Source organism: Xiphophorus couchianus, chromosome 23, assembly GCF_001444195.1.
Source record: "Xiphophorus couchianus chromosome 23, X_couchianus-1.0, whole genome shotgun sequence".
Classification (NCBI taxonomy): Eukaryota; Metazoa; Chordata; class Actinopteri; order Cyprinodontiformes; family Poeciliidae; genus Xiphophorus; species Xiphophorus couchianus.
The window spans coordinates 22,442,670-22,458,944 of NC_040250.1; the positions used below are offsets into that span (position 1 = coordinate 22,442,670).

The 16,275-nt window shown below is 40.5% G+C and overlaps 1 protein-coding gene across 1 annotated transcript in view; it reads left to right on the forward strand.

The window, feature by feature from the left end:
• The first annotated feature begins 1,558 nt into the window (after nucleotides 1-1,558).
• The window catches only part of gria1a (glutamate receptor, ionotropic, AMPA 1a), a 91,316-nt gene continuing 76,599 nt past the window's right edge, over nucleotides 1,559-16,275 (forward strand). The window contains 2 exon segments of the mRNA XM_028008817.1: nucleotides 1,559-2,669; nucleotides 2,807-2,941. Coding sequence (XP_027864618.1) covers nucleotides 2,582-2,669; nucleotides 2,807-2,941 — 223 coding nt within the window. The 5' untranslated portion in view covers nucleotides 1,559-2,581.

Consider the following 16,275-nt stretch of genomic DNA (forward strand, 5'->3'; position numbering starts at 1 on the left):
CCTCTCACTGTGGAGCAGAAGAGGACAGAGACTGATTTATAAACCTTTGCTGCCAAAGATAAGATTAGGGGATAAGATCAACTTCACATGTAAGTATCAACCTAGAAATCAACTGGTCGATAAATCAGTTGGCCAACAAATGTATCCTATTATACATCTATATAATGTAAACAGCACTGCCAGAGATGCAATAAGTGTATAGCTGGTGTGTGAATTATCTTATGATCAGACTGCTGATTGAAGCCAGTCCACATTATTACCAGAACTAGAGGGCCCCAAAACCAAATTTCGCTTAGGGACCCATGAAGGCTTGGGCCGGCTCTGTTCTGAACTGAGTAGATTCAACAAGAAGTCAGAATTTTGCTAACATATTTTTCGGCTGCACAGCGAAAATAATCAAGTTCATCCCAAACATGCTGTTTTGGATTGAGTTCTGGTGATTGTGGAGACCACTGGAGTACATTGTCAAGAAGCCAACTTCTCAAAATTCAGAGTTTCTGGCATGTGGTTGGCTCAATGGAGTTGACGAGCAAGTGTACAGGTGTGCGCACCAAAATAGGCAGTGAGCGTATGTTTTCCCTTATTTATGAGTGATGATGACACATGTGGAGACATTATGTGCATCTCGGGAAGATTGAAAATCACTGTCAATGTCATAAAAGTCAATGAGGAACAAAAATGTATTTTCGCTGCAAACGAGAATATTACATAAGACCACTTTAGAAAAGAAGGTTGTAATACTGAAATGTTATGAAATACACAATCACTGCTGACTTGATGACTGCTCAGCTGACGGTCACTGAGACCCTCCATGAGAAAGAAAAAAACTCAAGGTCATTGCGTGGGAGGACTTCGCAATGACCTTGCAAACAGAACAAATGCCCAACAAGGGCTTTATTAAAACACCACTTTAAACATGGGAATGCCACACAGCATGGATAACAAGCTGCAGCACCAGGAAAAGAAGGGAAAAAAAAGCTTCTTTGAAGCCACTTGAGACAGAAAAAAAGGTAATAAAAACCCAGGTGAATAAATGCAAGATTAACCATAAACATTTCTAAACATGTCTGGATCCAAGACATTTAACCACTTCAGATGCAGACTTCAATCCTGAGACATCACACCATCCAGAGCACCTCAGGTTATAGTCTTCTGCTGGCCCTTCTTTCCAATTAGAGACTTGTGGATGTGTGGGATCCCACCTCCACCAGCAATTGTGGCCTTGATAAGAGAATCTAGCTCCTCATCTCAAGAAGAAAGCTGGCATTTCTTGTGCACGTTTCAAGCAGATTAATGGGAAGTTGAGTGGGAGAAAAGATGTGATGGAAAAAAGTGCACAACCAGCAGAAATCACTGCAACCTTGAGAGGAATATGAACCAAGGCCCAGTGAAGAGTTTGGGAATTCACAAAGTGAGAGATGTGTGGAGTGTGTGTGTCAGAAGTCACAACAAAAATATATTCAGGATATCTTGTAATTTTGTACATTAGGAATCTACAGAAGTCTCACTTTATTTTTATTTTTACATTAAATTAGCTTCTCGGTGATATTCTGCTGAGATCAGGGTTAGGGGAAAAGCAACTGCATTACATTTAATAACTATAAATGTACACCAACAAGTTGTAACACAGTCAACTATCAACTTCAGAACAGTCAATGACCCTGAAACGTCATTTTGAAACTAATAATCACAACAAATTTCTTTAGCTCATGTTGTTTGTTTGTTTTATGCATATTTACTAAAACAACATAATCCCACCCCGAATAAAACAAAAATCAGTCTGCAGGAGAGGTGACATATTCTGTCCATCTGCCAAACTTTTTACAGTACGGTGAAACGAACGGATCTGAGTCTGCACGAAGAGCCGTGCGACCCTCGGGGACCTCGCGTGCACTTCGAGGATGCACACTGCAAAAAAATACTCATCACGCAGGTCATTAGACATGTAATGAGTAAGAAAACGTCAATTTTCCTTCTCTGAAAGTGAGAATCGGGTGAGATATTGTGCCTTTTGTTTCCTGTGTGAAGCAGCCTTTTTTTCTTTTCTTTTCCGGACTCGATCTTTCACATCCTTTAAGGAGCTTAATGTCTGTTGTACTTGTTTCCATACGTACGCGAGAGATTTTCTTTCTTTCTTTCCTTCTTTGCAGCGCGCAACAATTGACCTGCTTAATTTGACAGGAGGGGAAATTGCCAAATGGCTTTGGAGAATCAAGAGTTTTTTTCCCCTTAAACGGGATTTTATTTTCTTCCTTTCTTTCTTTCCTTCTTTCGTTCTTTTTCAGGGTATCTCTCGCCGAAGTCATCCTCCGTTTCGTGCGCGGCAGCAACCAAGGACAGGAGAGCATCAGCAGGGAGAGAGAAAGGTGCCTCCTCTCCTCTCCGCTCCTCTTCTCTCGTCTCCTCGCCATTGCGCTCATTGTGTCGCTGCTGAATTGCTCGTCAGCGCGATCGCTCCTGTGACCGGAGGCTGCTGGAAGAAGAGGAAGAAGAAGAAGAATTAGAAGCGGAGGGACACAAACACGGACAAACCTATGCGTGGATTTCGGCTTTTTTCCCCTTCGCCAATGCAAAAGGAAATATGCAGCGAAGCTTCACCTTGCTCTACACCAGTTTACTGGGGATATGCCTGGGTTCGGGCTCAAGTTTCCCAAGTAACATCAACATAGGTGAGGATGGCTTACACCTTTTGATAGAAAAGAAAAAGAAAGGGACAACTTTGTGTGTCGCTTCTTGTGTTTCTAACCTGACTTGCCTCTGTCTCTGAATTTGAACCATGAACTCCTGGTTGTTTGCTGCTCAACAGGAGGATTGTTCCCCAACGTTTCGCACGAATATGAGGTGTTCCGGTTCGCCCTCTCTCACCACCAGGACATCCCCAAACTGGTGTCGCATGTGGATATGGTCATAATGGGAAATAGCTTCTCCATGACATATGCCTGTAAGTAATCGATCAGCAGAAACTGGTGCAAGTCCCCCACTAATTGCTCTCCTTCCGATAGCGTTGCAGCATCTGGAAGTCCATAGAGATGGAGACGTGCTGTGATCACTCATGTTGCAGACGTGCTGCAAAGCGACTGTCGGTCCGTTATCTCAGTAACTGTTGCGTGGGACTTATTTTCCCACTGCATGATTCCAGCCCCATTTGCGCTTAGGGGGATTTAAAAGCTAGAGCGCGTCGGTGGAGGAATACTTCTGACATGCAAAGTCGTCTTTTTTTTTTTTTTTTACAGCTACAAGCATTTCGTTTTATTTATTTATTTTCAGAAATACCTCAATTGGAAATCCGAATTTGCCAAGTTTTAAGCTGATTCCATGTAATTGTCGAACAGTACCTCAAATACTGACGGATTTTTTTTTCTGTTCATAAAATGGATCAAGTCTAAATTTGCTGTCTAGAAAAACACATCAACCAAAAGCAAGTAGACTGTTTTTTCAATATTTTGAGTTTAACAAATATCAATACATCAGAAAATCAGCACATAAAAACCTTAAATAACTGTAAAGGCAGCATATTTTTAATGCATTTATGACTGCTAAATACAACTCCATAATAGATTACATTAGAAATTTTAAATACCTTGCAAACAATTACATTTTACCTGGTGGCTTCATGTCTCTAACCTAAAGAGGTCCACGGCATAAGTAAACTGCTGTGTGCCGCCACACCAGTAGGGGGCTCCAAGAGCACCCTAATTTTCACAAAATCACGTTTACAAATGCATGACTAATATATCAGTATCATCCACAAATAGATTCTCTGACTCACACTTGTTAACTTCTGAATTTTAAAAAGCTACAACAGATTTTCTCTAAAAACACAAACATGTAGTACTATCAGTAGATTGTGCTATCTGCATATACGTAATTTAAAGTGACTTACGAAACACAATTATCATGATTATTATTATTATTATTTTTTTTTTTACTTTTTCAAACTAGAATATTTCTAAAGTTATATGCATACGGCACAGAAGTTCAAATACTGTGATTAGAAAGTTCCGCTAATAACTAATAAAGAAATATTTGATGCAGAATTGAGAATAATCTCTTAATCTCTCTGTTGGACTTAAGGTGATATCACTACTAAATAACTCATAGCATTTTCTTCTCTTCTTTAAAAAAAGTAAATTCTTTAAAAAAGTCAGAATTTCAACCTGAAAAAGGTTGATCAGTTCAATTCAATTCTTTTCTTTATTATTCCACATTTTGGTGCGAAATAAAACAAAGAAACATAATGCAACTCAGGGATCTTGTATGACATGCATGAAGAAGGGATGCTATACCGATTCGGCATTTACATTCATGTCAGAGAGGGAAAGGACATGCACACGGAGACAGCTGATTTAATCAAGATCAGTATATTAGCATTTTTGTAACTCACTTCTGATCGTTTTGACCTGAAAAGCCAGACCGATGAGAGGCCACCTTTAATGAACCCATGTGACGGCATTTCAAATGAGCAGCAGTACGTCGTCTAATGCCTGGAAGTAGAGACTTCGCTGCAGCACGTTTGTTCTGAAACTCTGGAATCAGTGGGGATGTTTTTCTCCTCTGGGTGATGATGTGTGTCATTATGCCAGTCTAACAATAGCTCCAAGTCTAAGCTCTCCAAAAAAAAAAAAACGGTTTCCTTTTTTTTAACTCTTGCCCCTTATCTGTATTCATAAGATTTGGTGCACATCTTAAGGCTTTACAGTAAACATACGTGTAAAAACTTGCACTTTTAAAACTACAAAAACATTTTGTTGTACCATTGCTGTAGATATGAGGAGCCAGAGAAAGTGTTAGAATGACCAGCATTTTATGTGGCTGTGTGAGACATAGAGAGATGCAACGTTGCCCTTCAACCTTCCTCTTGCTGCACACTCTTTCAGGTGGATGAATAACAGCTACTAATGTCTTCCCTCACTTGAAAGAGCAGCGATTCTAGCTTTCCTGAAATATTTCTACAGAGTCATGGTGTGAAAATTAAACAATCCCATTAGTCTTATTTTGGCAACCTTTTCTCTAAATTACATTTGGAAATCTATGAGCAGCATGTCTGTTAATCAGCACACCACTGACTCGCCACTGGAGTAAACGGCCTGATTAATTAACCACCTAACATAATCTTTTCATTTTGTTGCTTATCTAAAAATAACCAGAAAAGTAATAAAGATGTTATATCCAACACACTACGATCCAGAAGGATCATACTGTGATATTTCTTTTTGTTGTTTTAAATGTTTGTGCCGTATGTAATTAGCTTGCTCTTCGCTGTCAGTCATTCGCTGTCACGTACCTATTTTTCTGCCATGTTTTTCTCTTCCCGTCTTTGACTCAGTCACATTTTTGTGAAGTCGCACTCTCCACTTCCGGGAGATACGCTCTGACAAGTGAGTCTGCGTGTGTGTCTGCACTCGGTGTGTGATACTGCCTCGTTGACAGACATTCCCTTGCTACTCTCGCGTACCACACTTCCAATTTGAAATCTCTCTGGGATTTATAGAGCGAGTCTTTAACCTATTTCCACTTACGTAGATGTAACTGAGGATAATAAAGAAAAAAACAAAAGAAAGCCACCCAAAATCCAGGCATTTGAAATTTCTTACACCATTTCTTTTAAGGTGGCACACCTTCAGCAGTTTTTCTCAGGTTTTTTTTTTCCTTTGAAGTGGTATGGAGAGAAAGCAGCATTGCTACTATCAGAGATACAGGAAGAAATCGTCGGGTGTGTGGAGTAGACCAATTTTCGGCTTGATTGGCCCTGACCATACTCAGATGGGAACATCGACACACTGTTCAGAGAACGCGTCATACCTGAGCATTACCAGGTTGCGCTGCCAAGAGCATTCTAGGTGTGGAAGTTATTGAAGGAGATGAGGGGGAATAGTCAAAGTTAACAGTTTTCAGTATCAGTGAGAGACTTGAGACAAAGTCAGAGGAAACACAGAGATGGGGGAAACTATTTAAAAGGAATTTTGTTTTCTAAGACATCTTCAGACATGTTTTTGGTTATTTTTGCTAAGCTACAGATGGATTTTGCAGATAACAGGAAGGCTGACTTGTGTTACAGCAAAGTTGCACCCTTTATGCCTATTGGGCTGGATTTTGAAATGTGGATCAGAAATGTCAGCGAGGGAAAGGACATGCACATGGAGACAGCTGATTTAATAATACCTACTTTAGCTTAAACATTTAGTTTATTTACTTTACATCAACATTTAGTACCATCTCATTCATAGAATCAAACATGGAGAACCAACATTTAGTTTTACATCTACTTTTTTGTTGTTTTTCTCTCTTTTTGCTCTTTCCTTTGGCTTATTGTTTTGTTTGCATTTCCTTCTAATTGATGTGAAGCACTTTGAATCGCCTTGTTGCTGACAATGCGCTATATAAATAAAATTACCTTACCTTACTTTGTTAATCACTAACAGGATGAAAAATGGAGCTTTAAATGTCAAGCACTTTCTTTCTCAAAGACAGGACTTATTACTGCATGTACTCCCAGTGACATAATTTAAGACCAACTATAGCTGGAGAACTTGTAAAGATATTTGAATCTGGTTCTTATATCCTCCTTACATTGTAGTTCTTTGAGAGAAATTGGTAATCGATAAAACAAAAGCTTACAAAGAAATTGGCCACAAAGTTTAGATGGAGGCATCAGCACATAATGTGAATTATTGATAGTCACCTCTGCCTTTTTGCAGATTAGGGATTTCTACCGTTTAAAGAAAGATCAAGCTTTAATGCTTGACTGCTGCACAGAAAAAGAAGAGACTAAATTCCCTACGAACCTTGTTGTCTAAGGATCCGCTTGTGGAAAATTTAACTCTCCATCTTCTCTGGATGATGCCTCACTGACCACTCCATGCCAACCTTCGGCCTTTTATATGCCAGACGTGCGGCTGAACCAAGATGCGAAGACTCCTTCCTCAATGAGGCAGTTCTGTACACAGACGAGAGTTCAAGGGGAAATGCTGCTGGTGAATGATTGTGGGAATTTCACGACAGGTGGTGGCAGTGGTCATGCTGTGGTGCGTTCGTGTCTTTGTTGATGAGACAGCAGACTGTGAAAGTATAATTCACATGGCTAAGGTGCAGGATGATAAAGTGTGGATGATATTCTGATCTAATTGGGGATTCGAAGCTGTCCGAAAGGGGTTGTGTGAAAAAGGATCACATCTAATACCTGTTAGATTCAGCCCTCAAGGACAGCTACAGATTCTCCATCATGTTCTCTCAAGTTGGCCCCTCTCTGTCTCTTCCGTGGACAGATTTGGCATCTTCTCCCCCCACCCCTCTCATTTCTTGTCAGACGCTTCCCCCTGAACCCCCGGTCCATGGTGGGTTTTGGTATAAGCTTGTCAGCGGCATTCAAAAAGCAAAGAGGGATGACAAAAATGAAAATGACACCTCGTCCTGCTGCGTGTCACTCGTTCTAAAAGGCTGCAGAGGATAGGGAGACGGTTATGGGAAAAAGAAAAAAAATCATCAACAACAACAACAACAAAAAAAAAGAAACAAAATGGCTCTGGGGCTTGCTTATAATGAGTCAGACGAGGAGGGGGGACAAAAAGAAATCTGTCTATTCCTGGACTTCTATTTAGCATGCCTGTGCGGAGGAGTGGATGTGTTTCTGCATCTGCGTTCCCATCTTGTGTGGGAAGCTTTTTTTTGAGTGAGTGACAGTTTACCTCTGTAAGCTTTTAATTCTGGGAAGCAGCCCAGAGGTCGGGGGGTGGGGAGACTGGGGAGTTGCACCACTGGGGTGAAAAGCGGCAGGGGGTGAATGGACCCTTGTGCAGTAGGGATGAATGGAGTTCCGGATCATCAGCTGCCACTTATGACCAGCCGCTTCCTCGGAAGCACCCTGCTTACACACACACACACACACACACGCCCACCCCCCCACTCATATATTCAAATACATGATCACTGACACCTGCAAAAAGGCTAAGGGAAGCTGAGTGGGCTGGAAATTCAACCCTTATGGTTTTCCTGTGTGTGTTTGTATTAGCACGGGGGAAGTGGGAGGTAAGATTTATGTAGAGCAGAGTTTATAGAAAGGACAATAACAAGACATAAATATAATTTGATAAGACAAAAATGACAATGACTGGTTTGTGTTCCCTGGCTTCTTCTCTATATGGGGCTTTGTTTTGGCACCGTCAGTGGAAGTGCTCGCTGGAAGCGTTGTTTGTAAATGTAGCATATTAGTCACTGCTCTCCCTCAGCTGGATCCCCACATTACCATAATCTGCTTTTGACTTGGTTTAGAACGTGGACGTCACTGATTCACCAGCTTCATGTCAAAGCCCCTGCAGGCTTACTCTTATATGATCTACTTTTCTCTTTGATGTCCTTCGCGCAGTGAGACTTAGGCTGAGCTTTGGTTATTTTTGGCCAATCTACTGAGAATCGCGCTTAGCAACAAGATGTACTGTAAGGTGTCAAGTTGCAGGATCATTTTCATTTTTTTCCCCCTTTTTTACGAAATGTATGCTTAGCTTTGCAACCCCCCACCCCTCCCTCAAAAAAAAATTTGGTATTTAATTCTGCTTACGGCTTGTTGATAAACCGCATATTAGAACTAATTAGTGCTCATGACAAAACAAAAAAATATTTGCGGTGTCGCAGGGATGCAGTGTTTCGTTCGGGTCTGTGAGGGTCAGTTAAAGAGGACTCAGTGAAGATCTATGAGGCAGGCTTAATCAATGAACTGAGCTCTGGATGGAAGCTTTCCCAGCCAATCCATAGAGCACGGATGAGGGTGGCGATGGGGTCAGCTGTCTTTTGAGCATGTGTAAAGGACACAACCTGATGATAGGATGAGCATTGCTAGTGCACAAAAGCAGTCAACCCGCTTCAACTTTTCTGTGTCTCGTGTTGTAGCCGCTAATTTCAATATATTTTATTGCGATTTTGGGTGACAAATAAGTAATGCAGAAGTGTGTGAGGTGGAAAGGTAAGGATACTTTATCTTCTGTATTTTTAACAAATAAATATCTGGCAGATACGCCACGCGCCTGTATTAAGCCAGCACTTGCCAACTAAAGAGTGCTTTAATCAGAGAAGCGGAGAGGAGGAAAACTAATACGCCTGTACTCGGTGAAACATAGTGGTGGCAGCATAATGCTGAGGGGATGCTTTTCCTCAGTAGAGATGATGGAGCTTGGTGGATTGGACGCAGCTAAATACAAGAGAATCTTGGAACAAAATAACATAAAAATAAGGCGAGATTTGATCAGGGGAAACAAATCTGAGAAAAACTAACTATACAGACTGAAGTAAAACATTAGAAAGGTTGATTGAAAAAAAATAAAAATAACTAAGGCAAAACAGTGATTAAAAAAAAGATGAAAACTATGAACCCAAAACAACCCAAAAGCCCTTTAGTCTTGACCTAAATCCAATTAAGAATCTGTGGGAAGACTTTTGAATATACATGTTCAGAGATAATGTTCATCCAGTACGAACTTGAGCCGCTTTGCAAAGAGGATTGGCAGAGAAAGAGAGAGAGAGAGAGAAATTCCCAAAAACCTTGGAAGTTGTAGGAACAGAGCGAGGTGGTTCTAAAGAGTGTTGATTTTGATTGGTTGACTACAAATAAATACTACAATTTTCAGAATTTAATTTGTAAAAAGTTTTCATACCACATTTTTTCTCATGGCATATGTGTAATATTTTATTTTTTATGTTACTTCTTGCTCTATCACCCATGACATAGCATTCCAGTAAAATGTGTCGAATTGTTTGTATTAAGACACAAATGACTAAATAAGTATGCAGTTATTAAGTCTGTAATAAGTAGGCAAGATTTATTTATTGAAGTAAGCTTACTTACATCAATACGTAAGCAAGGCAGACTAAAACTGACTAATGTTAGTTATGTTATGAAAGCATACAGTAATAGCAGTAAATGTTTGTATTGAATGATTTGCAAACATTATTGTAGCTCAAATTACATTAATGTTAGTCTGTGGGTCAATGGGTGATTGAGAAATTTGTAGACTTGTAGCCATTTTTTTCCTTAAAGCATGAAACAGCTTTAAGGAAAGCAAAGCAACAGGAAGCAAACTGGGAAGACTGGTGGGTATGTTACCCATGATGTCAAAGCTTGAACGTTCCTCACAGCACTAAATCAGTGGTGGAGGGTCGTTGTACTAAACCTCTGCAACATTCTAGGTTAAGAGAGCATCATGTCTGCTGCAGGGTATCTGCAAACCAATTAGTGTTGTTGCAGACCTTGGCATAAAAGTGGGGAATATTGAGGAATTAATGTGCAGGAAGATATTTCCTTTACAGCAAATGTTGCAGCATTAATCCTTTACCAGCTTAGCAGCATAAGCACTAGGTTTTCTAGTGTTATAGAAAACCTTCTCAAAATGTTTCATCATTATATTAAAATTGAAAAGAAAGAAGCCCAATATTCTAGGTAATGAATAGTTTCGCACATATCTAGGGTTTTTGGGGTGTACTTTTGGTTTTTTTAGGGGGGTTGGAGGGAGGGTCATATTTGCTTGATAAATAATTTCCTGGTGGAATTTGTGGATCATGTTTTTACATTTGAAGTTAGATAAAGGTAGTTTTAAAATCTGGTAAAGATTGATTGTTTTCTATGTTCAAGCTCGAGCGTTGGTAGATGGTGAGCTTTCTCTTTGTTACAACTGAAGGAGATAAATTTCAATGCCTGGTCGAAACAGAAATAGACCCAATACTGTATGACAGATCCAGAAAACAGGCAATAATTGTCCTTTATTTTGAATTGGATCCTAACCAAATAAGTGGATGGTCCTAGTAGTTTCGAAGTGAGGTTCTGTGAGATAACTAGTAGCAGTCATCTTACCTGCAGCGTAAAAATGTTATTTTACACTGGCTTTCATAAGAGCAGTGGAAGGCTAACAGTAAAACAAGGCCCCTGTTTTAGTTAAGTTGAGCAATTATAAACAAGCTGTACAGCCAGAGAGAGGATTGGACCGATGTCAAGAGGAAGATTGGAAAAATACAGAGGTATAAATGTTGATGTTTGACCACATCAACACCAGCACCTGCAGGACTTCGCAACTGCCCACACTGCCAATAGTAGTAGCAATACCGGCGTTAATGACCGTAGTACCTCTGTGCTCGATTGGTCAGCAAACTGGAATGAGCTTTAGCTCAAAGAGAGTATTTTCAGGAGGAAGACAAGGCACACCAGAGCCAACAATGCAGATGAACTGAAAGCCACTATTAAAGAATCCTCGACTTGCTTCACTTTTCAACAGAGCTCCACGCTGCGGCGATGGAGTAATGCATGCAAAAGGGTGCATTGTACATTATTTAGCGACACTTTTGAATAAGCTGACATTTCTTTATTAAAAAAATATTGTTGCATTCGTCTAATGTGATATTCAAATTTACCAAAAATCAGAGTTTAGTTTTCATTTTTCGGTGATCATTCAACTTGACAGAAAGAAGTTTAATTATGTCACTTTGTGTGAATCAATGAGTCTATCTGAGTTTCACATTTTTAACTTAATTGCTGGACTGAACGAACTTTCTGTTATGTATTTGTTTCTATCTTTACTTGTTGAAATGTCTGAAATTCTTAATCCTGACCCAAAAAGTATCGGATTGTAGAGCCATTTCAAACGCTTGTGAGTTAAGATCACAAGCTTACATTTTCTTATTATGTCGCCAGTAGGAGAGCCTAAGAAATGATGTTTGAATTCCGTGTGATAGATAAGCAACAGAAAAAATAAAAATCATACTCTAGAGAAAGAGCAATCCTCTGACACGTGTGGGTGTACACAGGGTTTCCTCATCAGCAGTCTTCACTCCCAAACAGAGATCTTTTTGCACGCTACTGCGACTCCTTTTTGTGAACTTTGCGGATGCACACTGGCGTGCGCGCACACAATAGCTAACAAGAGACAGAGCTTGAGCAGATGCATTTAATGTATTATTCAGTGCAGCACATCCAAAGCTATCACTCCGTGGACTTATAAGCATAAATATGTAATAAAAACCATCTAGAAAACAGAGAATCGAACTGACTCTGTTAAACACCGTAACGTTTCAATGATAAGGCACAGCTTTCTGTCGGATATGAGAAGAAAATTCGTTCTCCTGAGTTTATTTTTGTTGTTTTCTTGGTTTGGTTTTTTTTACTATTATTATTTATTTTTAGCGGCTTCTGTCTATGCAGCCATTTTTTCCCCCTTCACTTTGTTTCACCACCATGGGGAAAACAACATCCCCAGAAGGAAGATTCTCAGCTAACGGTGGAAAGCGTTAAGCGAAGAGGCTGGGGAGGGTTGGAGGCTAAGCTGCCATGTTTGGTCCCATGGCTGGTGTCAGTGCATCTCTGCGGTGTTGTATTTTGCTGCATTGCCAGCAAGTTGAAGTTGAGGCGACTGGTTTCTACAAAGCACACATGTTCAAAGGAGTTTCTGTGTGTAAGAAACAGCTGACAAATAGGAGATCACCGCTCCCTCCTGGCTGTTTGGGACACAACTGTTATTTGTTAAGGAGATAACAAAGAAAATGTCGTAGATGGAAAGAGAAAGTGGGAAAAGAACGTGACAGAAAAAAAAGGAAGTTCTCTTGGGCTAGACTCTGGCAGGTGTTGGTTTGATGAATGAGAAAGCTTGGATTTTTTTTTTTCTCCTCCCACACGGAGCCAGGAAAAGGGAATGGCCCTCAGCAATCAATGTAGATCAGCCAAAACGGCTCCCCATGCTGCACAGTGATAGAGTGTGTAGCGGCAGAGAGATGGAGATTGTTTCTGTGTCTTCTGTGCGTGTGCGTGTGTGTGTGTGTGTGTGTATTACTTTGAAAAATAACGGCAGAGGAGATGCGCACATGAGCCAGGTGGGAAAGGAGAGAGATGTTTTTTCTTCTTTCCATTTTTCTAAGAAGCACTCCCATAAAAGCAACCCCAGAGGCCAACCATCGCTTGAAGCTTCAGGGAATCTGTTGTCTTAATCACACATCTCGTTTTCGTACACAAAAATACACACACACACACACCCACACCCACATTACTGATGCCTGTGTCCACTCCCGTTTGGATTTGTTCTCCTTGTTGTCTCTCTGAGCCCCCGCGCGACTCCTCTGTATTCATACGAGTATTTAAAACAAATCTGTTGTCTCTGGAGGTAACGGCAGCTGAGACGTGGAGGTCTAAGCCGAGACACGCGGGGCCGGCAATTAGAACAACAACGTGTTCGAAGACGAGGACCGGGACTGTTGCTGCGGGCCGGGTGGGTGGTGGAGGGTGGGGAGTTCGCTGCGTCTGACGATGGCAGCTGTCATGTTTTCTTGCCGCAAAGACAGAAGCAGAGTCTCTCTTTTGTCACCCAGTACATCTTGGGAGCTTCTGTGTACTTTAATGAGCAGCAGAACCTACGAGCATATAAAACAGTGTGACATTGTGCAACTACACTGATGGTGACAGCATGAAGCTGTTGTTGTCATCGGCACGCTCGCGCAGATGCTCGTGGTACTGAATGACTGGCTTACTTTGATACTAGACCCTCAACACTTACTTTAAGCTCAGAAGGAAAACAAAACCATTTTTGCACGTAACAGAGATAGCTGTAACCGGTCCTTTTGGATATTGTCGTGTGAAGCCAATCCACTTTCGTTTGTGCCAAATCGCAAGCCTATGCAATGTTTCTAAACACGCATTTCTGTACGAGGATACAACTGACTGTCAACACAAATGGCAAGTCTGAGCGATGATTTGGACTTCCTCTCAGAACTGACCAAAAAGATAGAAACCATCCAGTGAACTGCAGGTGTGAGAAAGAAAATGGCTGTAATGACTTGGAGCTGACCAGAATGTGTTAGGGTAGGGAGTACCGCTGGGAAAGGGCTGTCTGCCATACTTACAATACCTATTATTTCCACGATTTGATCTCAGATCAGCATAAGTCAAGGGTGACCTGGATTGAAGGTTGTATGAATATATGGAAATGGAGCATACCCTGTAAAAAAGATGTAACATAGTAAGGGTGTACCCTCCCTCATGCCTACTGATAGACCCCTCACCTCACCACCCTTGACGTTGAAAGAGTAAGGTGCAGTGGATGAATAGATGGATTAACTACAAGGGGGACTAGCAAGGGCAGTAAACTGTGTGCCCTTGATAGTACTCAACATTGCTATTTTAGAGGTTATTTCACTGGAAACATGTGAGAAACCTGAATTTACCACCCAAGTGATGCATGCATGTGTGTAAGCTTGTGCCTACTCTGATGGGAGAGAGGTCAGCACATTCTGGGGTTGTCTCACTGGTTTGTTCTGCCTTTTACTTTGTTTTTGGCTGGATTAAAATATTTCGATTACCTTGTAGAGCCAGATATAACACTTGCATATCAAATAGCCACTCGATACCCACATCTACTATAGGTTTATATAACTGAGATGCTGATGCTTACGGATTTGCACGGACCTTGTAATGATATAAAAGAGAACAGAATCAGTAAAACAGTATTGTTAACAACTCAGCTCACATGTTCAACATTGAAATTACTATTTGAAATGGCCCTACTGAACTGTTGCATAGATTTACCCAATTCTTATTACACCCAAGGAAGACAAGCCAGTCAGGTCTTGCTGAATTGTCTTAGAAATTCACAAACGGGTAGAAGCATGAATTTACCTGGCCTGAAAAAAAACATTGCTTGATTTTGCTGTCTTGTATGGTAAAGTCTTGTTAAACTGAAGTGATTTAATTAACACTAATGTAGTTAATTCAGTCTACGTTACTTGTGTAGATTGTTGAAATTCTCTGTATGTTGATCTTTGTCTTTATCAACACCTAAAAGCTGTCCACCCCGCTTCTAAAAAGAAAGATGAGGCTTGGTACCTTTGTGCCTGTTGTGTTTCCTTACTTTCAATGGCTTCCCAGTTTGAAAAACAGGCACTTTTAAAAAAAAAAAAAGAAAAGGTGGCATTGGACAACTTTTCTTGTCCAAATTGCACATTTACAACTCAATCAAGCCTTCCAGCCACACATTGTTTTCTGTGTAGGCAGTTGAGTTTAGGGTTATGACAAACTATTTACACAAAACAGCATCAATCTTGACAATTGTAATTCAGTACTGGAATCTACTGTGTTTCTTTATTGACTGTGCATGTGGCACATTAACTTTAACAACAGTATCTTAAGCACCTGTGACACCATTTGCCCTGTTTTTACTACAAGGTTCGGCTCAGCTCGACTCAATTTGCACATTTTTGCCATTGTCATTGCGGGTATTTTACAGGAGCTGCCGCAGCTGAGGTTCCAAGCTAGCAGAGCTGATAATGAAAGGTGATGTTGAAGTGCTTCGAACCACTGCAGCGAAGAAAGTTATCACTGGAATTGTCGTGTGAAATGTCTCTGCACCAGGCGACACACTCCTTCCCACAAAGAAACGCTGCTGTATCCCCAACCAAGCCTCTTTGAGGGTTTTTTTTGTTGTTGTTCTAATCAAAGAAGAAGCTTGTTTCAAATCTTGCTGCTTTTTGCACCAACATGCTTCCTGGAGACAAACTGTACCTCACTGCTGTTCAGTGTGACAGCGCATATTCAGTCACAACACATAGCAGTTCACAAAACCATTAAGGAGCAAAACGGCACAGATTTCTTGCGCGTAGACTGTGTGAGAGACAAAAAAATTTAAGATTAGATTTTTGATTTCCCAGGGTTTTTCTCTTAATATTTCTTTGTTTTGATTTATGGGAATTTAATGGAAAATACTGATGATCTAAAATGAGTATGCCAGAAAAGCCGAGCAGCACTTTGACGTGACTTGATTGCGATGGCAGGTTAACAATGCAATAAGAGTTGGCAATATTTGAGTCACTATTTCATACCCGTCTCATTTTTCTGGAAAGAAAAACAGGAAGTTATGTAAATGAGAACTGCCAGTCACCATCCACAGAGGAACGCAGACTCTAATGGAGCTTTGTGTCACATCTCTCCTCGTCATGGCATTGAGGCTGTGTTATTGTAGCACCCTTAGATATTACCTAGATGTTGCCTCGAATGTACTTGTTAATTTATTCCTTAAATATTGCCTGTGTGTTTCTGTCTTTAAAAAAAATAGAAAATGAACCCCAATGCAGGAGGAATTAATTCAGTGTTTGTACTCATCTCTCAGAGATACTGTGCATTGCAAAAATTGATATCCTTTCAACTTCTTTTCACATTTTGTCACATAACTACCAATAGTCAATGTATGTTTATGGGATTATTGTAATAGTGCATTACAAGGAAGTAGAAGGTAAGAATATAATTGGTTTTCCCATTTG